We start from the raw sequence: 8,403 nt of genomic DNA on the forward strand, positions 1-8,403 counted from the left end.
GTTGTTTTGTGTACATGCCGGCCATTGTTATGTTGCTGCCCTCTCACAAACGTTCTTGTAGTAGGATTCACAACGCCATTTTCAGTTCACTGTCGTGCTGCTGCAGTCTGTCGTTAGCATTGTGTTCCGCGCATSATGCTGTAAACGCAAAGAAGCAGCAGACTTCAAGCGACATCTGTCAAAAAATAGCAAAGATCGACCATTTTTGAGCAGTGTTGCCTTCTCAAATTTGGTAAATTCAGCTAAACGCACGGAATTCTTGTGCATTGCAAACTTGCATTAACATGGGTCATATGCGCAAGTAAATGTAAATTAAGCCCGCTAATGCATATTATCGCTGTCGTCTGTCAGGGCTATTACATTTGATTTGACTTGTATTTGAAATTTACTCACTTATCACCATGTGTTTGCCCAATTGCTCATTTGCAAAGTTAAAAGTTGGAAAAATTAAGACATATTGAAAAAGAATATGAAATATACATTATCCCTTCGCAATCCGTTCATGTTTACTCATTGTCAAAACAACGCGAAACATGTATGTCCCGTATAACGAAARGATTTCCATTAGTACAGGTTTGACTGGCCTTAAAATTCTACTAATCCGCTGGACCCTAATAAAGAGAAGTGTTAGTGATGTGAAACAGTATCAAAATAAATCTAAGTAGAAGATTTATAAATCGATAATATCGATAACTATGTGAAGGAACGAAATCAGCTGTAATTTGTTGTAAATATAATCCTGAACTGTAGTTTGTTGAACAATMTTAACAAAAAAAGAAATAATATCTTAAKTGTGGAAAATATTAATGTCCTTTCTAAAGAATATAACATAAAATTTTTCAGYGCTTACAACGAAAAACATCGAAATGTTGTTGGGTACACGCTAAACAGTATCAGTTTGTTTGATGACTCTCCACACATTGCAATATCAGTTTATCCCACGGGAATTACTAAACCACACTAGCCGCAAACGGACACCCAATGTCGCAAGAATTCGGCGGCGTGCCAATTGCCTTGCCCAAGTCTCGCAGCATATATGCCGTATCTCTAGCTGTACTCTTGGCCTTCCTATTATTTTATTACTACTATGGAAGTCTTTTAACCATCCTTTTACTTTTCTGTATTACATCTTGTAAGTATGCAAACAGTTACTTAAGTTAGTCAAATAATTTAAATATCGCTTTCCAGTTGGCTTTTATTATTTGCAAGATATGCTCTTATATCATCCTGATCTGCCGGCAAACTCTCGCATTTATGTGCCTATCCCAAAAATGCATAACCTGCCACATGAATCAGTCAGTATTCACACACCAGATAAAGTAACATTGCACGCATTTTGGGTGTCGCAGCCGAAGGAGCGTTCAAAGGTGGTGCCAACTTTTGTTTATTTTCACGGAAATGCTGGCAATATGGGTCATCGTATGCAAAATATTTGGGGAATATTTAATCATCTTCACTGTAATATATTAATGATAGATTACCGTGGTTACGGCTTTTCAACTGGTGTACCCTCGGAAAAGGGGTTATCATTAGATGCTCGCGCTGTAATAGATTACTTGTATACACGCAACGATTTAGATCACACAAAGATAGTATTATTTGGTCGTTCATTAGGCGGTGCTGTGGTAATTGATGTAGCCGCAGATACAGTGTATAGTCAAAAAATTATGTGTGCAATTGTAGAAAACACATTTACCAGCATACCAGAAATGGCCGTTGAATTAGTTCATCCATCCGCCAATCTAATACCAAAATGTTGCTTTAAAAATAAAGTAAGCGAGTCAATTAACAGATAATATAGCGCAATATTTATATACTTCCTTTATATTTTAGTATTTATCTTCATGGAAAATTGGTAAATGTTCAGTACCATTTTTATTTATATCAGGTTTGGCAGATAACCTTGTACCTCCTCGTATGATGCGTACTTTATATATGAAGTGTGGAAGTGAACAAAAGCGCATACTCGAATTTATAGGAGGTGCTCACAATGATACCTGGATAATGGACGGGTATAGTAAATTTCAAGGTGTGTGGTGCATATTGACATAAAACCGAAAATATATTACGATAGAGTACAGAAGAATTAATAAAATTGTTACCGTATATTGCAAACAGATTTAGGATTTCTTTTGAAGAAAAATACGTCATTAAATTTCGGCTTATAGTATGCACCATACGTTTTACACCGATTTTACCGATAGATTTATATCATTTGCTTCTTTTTCAGGTACTATCAGGGTATTCATCAATTTCTAGTCGAATGTCGAAGTATTTCAACAGCGCCATTAGAGAAACCACCTGAAAAAAGCAATGTGTGGCATGAAATACAGGATGTTTAGCTCGTCGATATCTAATGCGATTCAGGGTTTTGGGTCTTTATATCCCGAGTATTAGAAATGACACATATTAATACACTATAACTTACTATATACATATGTACTATAATTCCATGTCTTTAACGTGAGTGATTTACCATACTTTTGATATACTTAAAAAAATGTGTGGAATAACGCTTAGGTGTTTCACTCTTTATGACGCATAGCTTTAAAAGTTAACTAAATATGGTATTGAATTAGAGCAACTCGTTCAATTATAAAACATAAATATTTTTGCATATAATTTTATTAAAATATGCGTATTTTCAGTAAATTTAATAAATTATAATAATTTGCAGTAACAAACAGCGAAAATAAATGTAATGCATTAACTTAAAAGTATTTTTAGGGTAGTAAAAACATATTTACAGTTACAATAGTACTATTTATGTACCTTATAAGCTAATTAATTTCTGATTTTTAAATATATATACATAAACCAAACAAGATTGAAAACTACTCCGTTTCGGGATACTAAATTATGTGCGATAAGATTGTCACAAATTTGAATTTTCAATATATCATCCACTTTATTGGTTCACAGCATTAGATTACGTTACATGCGGACTCTTTTGTCGCTCATTTTCGTCAAATACTCTTTTGTTGCTGCAGATTCCGTTCAACGATGCACCAACCACAATGATATACGAAATCAGAAGAAAAGTGAAGTCACATATTATAGTTGGTGAAGAAGTTAATTGAAAAAATTATAYACATAGATTTTCGCTTCCAAATTTCAGATTTAAACTAAGGTTACGCATAATCACTATCAGCTTGGTCATCCGGTTCATAATCAGAATCAATATTCTCGCACTCATTATGATTTCTATTATTTTTGGCACTATTGCAATGACCAGATATATTTTCCTTATCCAAGCACTCGTTTACTTTTACCTCTCTTTGCGACCGGTGATGGAAGACAAAGGAGACGCATTTACTCGACAGCCATGCCTGGGCTAAAATGGTGTCCGGCAGCCCTTTGTTGTTGGAACAGTGATACCAGTGTGATAAATGTACAGTGCAGTCGCTATCTTCAGGGGGCGGTTGCATTTGTATATTATTAACACAACGTTTACACTTTAACCTACAAGGACGTTAATGAAATTTAGTAATATTTAATCAGAAAACGTTCTACTTACTTAATATGAGTATCGGACAAGATATCAGCATCGTAACGGAAAAGATCTTTAAGATCTTCACGTGTGAAATGTTTCTCATTGCTTTCATTATTATCAATTATTGTGCTCGATAATGATTTTTTATGAGTCTGACGTTGCAAAATTTTCTCTTCAATCGAGCCCGTCTACGAATAAAGATGAATTGTTGCAAATATAATGAAATACAAACATAAAAATTTAGCACAACTTACGGCTACCAAACGATATATATAGCATGGCTTTTTTTGACCATCACGCCAAACCCGAGCCATTGCCTGCTCATCGTTTGCGGGGTTCCAATCGGGATCGAACATGAAAAGACGATTAGCTCCAATTAAATTTAAACCACAACCACCAGCTTTCGAACTCAACATGAAGAGAAAACAGTCGGATTCAGGATCATTAAATTTATCCACTACCTTGCTACGCTTCTTTATTGTCATAGAACCATCGAGCCGGACATAACTGTATTTTCTACCAAAACCATAAGAAAGAGTATTATATAGTAATATTTATATGTACGTAGTTGTACAAATTTTACCTTTTTCGTGCAAGTTTCTCAAATAATTCCAACGTTTGCGTATAATTCGATATAAGCACCACTTTGTCATCACTATTTGCCCGTATTGAAGCTAACATAAAGTCAAGCAGCATAAACTTGCCACTCATTTCAGGACTGAAATCTCTGAAATGTAGAAGAGTAAAATTGTAGCTAGACGAATATTCAAAGTCTTATATTATGAATACTTAAACATTGAGAAAAGATCATTTCTTATTTAATTTCAAAATAAAGCAAAGAATAAAAAACGTTAATTTCACTAAATCTATACTACCCTTCTCAACTCCAWGTTTTCCTTATAAAAACTTGATTTTGATCAAAAAAAAAACATACAAGAACGTAATTTTGATCGTTTTGTGTATACAGACAAACCGCCATGGCTAAATCAACGCAGCTNTATATTTACAATAATGTTGCTCATAACATTAATGACCTTTGGCAAATTTTTGAGGATGAATTCTTAAATTTGCCAAATGTCTAATTTACTATGTTCAACTTGAGTATTTTCCATTGTACAAATATAGTAGTACTTCCTTGTTATATCTAATAAGGGCCTTATAGCCCTGACAGACTAGCAAAATTAATGCGCCTTAAGCAACGCTAATGCTCATTGAAATTTTACGGTAACAGACGGCAGACTTGTGCATTTAGACAGCTGACGGTGAAATTTGTTTATTTCTTTTTTTAAAGTAAAACAAAAATTATAAAGTATTAATAGAAATTTTGGTATTTTTAGAAAATCCTAATCAATTTAAGGAAAAAATTAGTTTATTTTTAACTACGTAAGATAATAGAGTGAAAATAAAAGCAATAATTAATTGTAATGCGGAAAGTGTGTGSRAAAAAGTTAAGAATATTGGGAAAATCGATAGCAAACTGTGAGTTGTTTATTTTCTGCCATCAAAAATATTAAAATTTGGTTTTGTTAATAAACTTGCACATAATTTAATTAGCAATATAAAACTGCTTACTTCTGATGTGTGGAATACAATGCTCGCGACAGACTGCAGACGACATCTGTCAAATATTAAAATACACACGTTCTTATGGACGGGCCTATTTTGACAGCTGTACGACAACACGACAGCAGGCCGACAGTTGTCGTTCTCGCTAACTTCTATTTTATCCTATATTTGCCAGCGGCAGTGGGACGATAATAGAGTTGACGGTAGAATGGAAGATAGAGAGATGAGGTAGAGTGGTGATGCCACTAATATGTAAAATGTAAAATTACTCAAAGCTCTAACAAAACTGACGTTATTTTACAAATAAAAGCATAAAATAGCTCTGTTACATCATTTATAATAACAATTGATAATTTAAAACAAATAAATTTACCTATTTACTTATTTTTTGCTTAAAAATTTCACTTTGAACAAAATATTTAAATTTCATTGAAGTGCAAGGTATTAGTATGGCCACAACTAAATTGTGTACATGCAAAATGGACAACTGAGTTGTTTTGTGTACATGCCGGCCATTGTTATGTTGCTGCCCTCTCACAAACGTTCTTGTAGTAGGATTCACAACGCCATTTTCAGTTCACTGTCGTGCTGCTGCAGTCTGTCGTTAGCATTGTGTTCCGCGCATSATGCTGTAAACGCAAAGAAGCAGCAGACTTCAAGCGACATCTGTCAAAAAATAGCAAAGATCGACCATTTTTGAGCAGTGTTGCCTTCTCAAATTTGGTAAATTCAGCTAAACGCACGGAATTCTTGTGCATTGCAAACTTGCATTAACATGGGTCATATGCGCAAGTAAATGTAAATTAAGCCCGCTAATGCATATTATCGCTGTCGTCTGTCAGGGCTATTACATTTGATTTGACTTGTATTTGAAATTTACTCACTTATCACCATGTGTTTGCCCAATTGCTCATTTGCAAAGTTAAAAGTTGGAAAAATTAAGACATATTGAAAAAGAATATGAAATATACATTATCCCTTCGCAATCCGTTCATGTTTACTCATTGTCAAAACAACGCGAAACATGTATGTCCCGTATAACGAAARGATTTCCATTAGTACAGGTTTGACTGGCCTTAAAATTCTACTAATCCGCTGGACCCTAATAAAGAGAAGTGTTAGTGATGTGAAACAGTATCAAAATAAATCTAAGTAGAAGATTTATAAATCGATAATATCGATAACTATGTGAAGGAACGAAATCAGCTGTAATTTGTTGTAAATATAATCCTGAACTGTAGTTTGTTGAACAATMTTAACAAAAAAAGAAATAATATCTTAAKTGTGGAAAATATTAATGTCCTTTCTAAAGAATATAACATAAAATTTTTCAGYGCTTACAACGAAAAACATCGAAATGTTGTTGGGTACACGCTAAACAGTATCAGTTTGTTTGATGACTCTCCACACATTGCAATATCAGTTTATCCCACGGGAATTACTAAACCACACTAGCCGCAAACGGACACCCAATGTCGCAAGAATTCGGCGGCGTGCCAATTGCCTTGCCCAAGTCTCGCAGCATATATGCCGTATCTCTAGCTGTACTCTTGGCCTTCCTATTATTTTATTACTACTATGGAAGTCTTTTAACCATCCTTTTACTTTTCTGTATTACATCTTGTAAGTATGCAAACAGTTACTTAAGTTAGTCAAATAATTTAAATATCGCTTTCCAGTTGGCTTTTATTATTTGCAAGATATGCTCTTATATCATCCTGATCTGCCGGCAAACTCTCGCATTTATGTGCCTATCCCAAAAATGCATAACCTGCCACATGAATCAGTCAGTATTCACACACCAGATAAAGTAACATTGCACGCATTTTGGGTGTCGCAGCCGAAGGAGCGTTCAAAGGTGGTGCCAACTTTTGTTTATTTTCACGGAAATGCTGGCAATATGGGTCATCGTATGCAAAATATTTGGGGAATATTTAATCATCTTCACTGTAATATATTAATGATAGATTACCGTGGTTACGGCTTTTCAACTGGTGTACCCTCGGAAAAGGGGTTATCATTAGATGCTCGCGCTGTAATAGATTACTTGTATACACGCAACGATTTAGATCACACAAAGATAGTATTATTTGGTCGTTCATTAGGCGGTGCTGTGGTAATTGATGTAGCCGCAGATACAGTGTATAGTCAAAAAATTATGTGTGCAATTGTAGAAAACACATTTACCAGCATACCAGAAATGGCCGTTGAATTAGTTCATCCATCCGCCAATCTAATACCAAAATGTTGCTTTAAAAATAAAGTAAGCGAGTCAATTAACAGATAATATAGCGCAATATTTATATACTTCCTTTATATTTTAGTATTTATCTTCATGGAAAATTGGTAAATGTTCAGTACCATTTTTATTTATATCAGGTTTGGCAGATAACCTTGTACCTCCTCGTATGATGCGTACTTTATATATGAAGTGTGGAAGTGAACAAAAGCGCATACTCGAATTTATAGGAGGTGCTCACAATGATACCTGGATAATGGACGGGTATAGTAAATTTCAAGGTGTGTGGTGCATATTGACATAAAACCGAAAATATATTACGATAGAGTACAGAAGAATTAATAAAATTGTTACCGTATATTGCAAACAGATTTAGGATTTCTTTTTGAAGAAAAATACGTCATTAAATTTCGGCTTATAGTATGCACCATACGTTTTACACCGATTTTACCGATAGATTTATATCATTTGCTTCTTTTTCAGGTACTATCAGGGTATTCATCAATTTCTAGTCGAATGTCGAAGTATTTCAACAGCGCCATTAGAGAAACCACCTGAAAAAAGCAATGTTTGGCATGAAATACAGGATGTTTAGCTCGTCGATATCTAATGCGATTCAGGGTTTTGGGTCTTTATATCCCGAGTATTAGAAATKACACATATTAATACACTATAACTTACTATATACATATGTACTATAATTCCATGTCTTTAACGTGAGTGATTTACCATACTTTTGATATACTTAAAAAAATGTGTGGAATAACGCTTAGGTGTTTCACTCTTTATGACGCATAGCTTTAAAAGTTAACTAAATATGGTATTGAATTAAAGCAACTCGTTCAATTATAAAACATAAATATTTTTGCATATAATTTTATTAAAATATGCGTATTTTCAGTAAATTTAATAAATTATAATAATTTGCAGTAACAAACAGCGAAAATAAATGTAATGCATTAACTTAAAAGTATTTTTAGGGTAGTAAAAACATATTTACAGTTACAATAGTACTATTTATGTACCTTATAAGCTAATTAATTTCTGATTTTTAAATATATATACATAAACCAAACAAGATTGAAAACTACTCCGTTTCGGGATA

At 33.8% G+C, this 8,403-nt stretch overlaps 3 protein-coding genes across 4 annotated transcripts in view; 2 read left to right on the forward strand and 1 right to left on the reverse strand.

Annotated features, from left to right (window-relative positions):
* Positions 1-737: 737 nt before the first annotated feature.
* On the forward strand, positions 738-2,655 carry LOC108972769 (protein ABHD13-like). The gene is made up of 4 exons (XM_018939541.1): positions 738-1,132; positions 1,189-1,772; positions 1,834-2,012; positions 2,231-2,655. Exons 1-4 carry the CDS (start codon positions 982-984, stop codon positions 2,340-2,342), a joined length of 1,026 nt encoding a protein of 341 aa, XP_018795086.1. The 5' UTR covers positions 738-981; the 3' UTR covers positions 2,343-2,655.
* A 54-nt stretch (positions 2,656-2,709) lies between these two features.
* LOC108972770 (DNA repair and recombination protein RAD54-like) overlaps positions 2,710-8,403 on the reverse strand; it is a 15,077-nt gene continuing 9,383 nt past the window's right edge. The window contains exons 4-8 of one of the 2 annotated variants that reach the window (XM_018939543.1): positions 4,077-4,220; positions 3,748-4,009; positions 3,518-3,681; positions 3,094-3,462; positions 2,710-2,984 (exon numbers count right to left, since the gene is read on the reverse strand). In XM_018939543.1, the coding sequence (XP_018795088.1) occupies positions 3,132-3,462; positions 3,518-3,681; positions 3,748-4,009; positions 4,077-4,220 (901 nt within the window). In that variant the 3' untranslated portion in view covers positions 2,710-2,984; positions 3,094-3,131. Of the gene's footprint in view, positions 3,463-3,517; positions 3,682-3,747; positions 4,010-4,076; positions 4,221-8,403 lie in introns of both variants that reach the window. The other variant, XM_018939542.1, reaches the window with a different exon arrangement.
* Positions 6,288-8,140, forward strand: LOC108972771 (protein ABHD13). The gene is made up of 4 exons (XM_018939544.1): positions 6,288-6,682; positions 6,739-7,322; positions 7,384-7,562; positions 7,782-8,140. The coding sequence occupies exons 1-4, from the start codon at positions 6,532-6,534 to the stop codon at positions 7,891-7,893; spliced, it is 1,026 nt and encodes a 341-aa protein (XP_018795089.1). The 5' UTR covers positions 6,288-6,531; the 3' UTR covers positions 7,894-8,140.

Source organism: Bactrocera latifrons, unplaced genomic scaffold (genome assembly GCF_001853355.1).
Source record: "Bactrocera latifrons isolate USDA-ARS-PBARC rearing strain unplaced genomic scaffold, ASM185335v1 scaffold_420, whole genome shotgun sequence".
In the NCBI taxonomy this organism is placed as follows: Eukaryota; Metazoa; Arthropoda; class Insecta; order Diptera; family Tephritidae; genus Bactrocera; species Bactrocera latifrons.

Excerpts from the sequence above, each read along its gene's own strand:
- LOC108972769 (XM_018939541.1), top strand. The coding sequence starts at position 982 with ATGTCGCAAGAATTCGGCGGCGTGCCAATTGCCTTGCCCAAGTCTCGC. Across the intron at positions 1,773-1,833 it reads AATGTTGCTTTAAAAATAAA|TATTTATCTTCATGGAAAAT; the intron begins GTAAGCGAGTCA and ends TTTATATTTTAG. Across the intron at positions 2,013-2,230 it reads GATACCTGGATAATGGACGG|GTACTATCAGGGTATTCATC; the intron begins GTATAGTAAATT and ends CTTCTTTTTCAG.
- LOC108972771 (XM_018939544.1), top strand. The coding sequence starts at position 6,532 with ATGTCGCAAGAATTCGGCGGCGTGCCAATTGCCTTGCCCAAGTCTCGC. Across the intron at positions 6,683-6,738 it reads ACTTTTCTGTATTACATCTT|TTGGCTTTTATTATTTGCAA; the intron begins GTAAGTATGCAA and ends ATCGCTTTCCAG. Across the intron at positions 7,563-7,781 it reads GATACCTGGATAATGGACGG|GTACTATCAGGGTATTCATC; the intron begins GTATAGTAAATT and ends CTTCTTTTTCAG.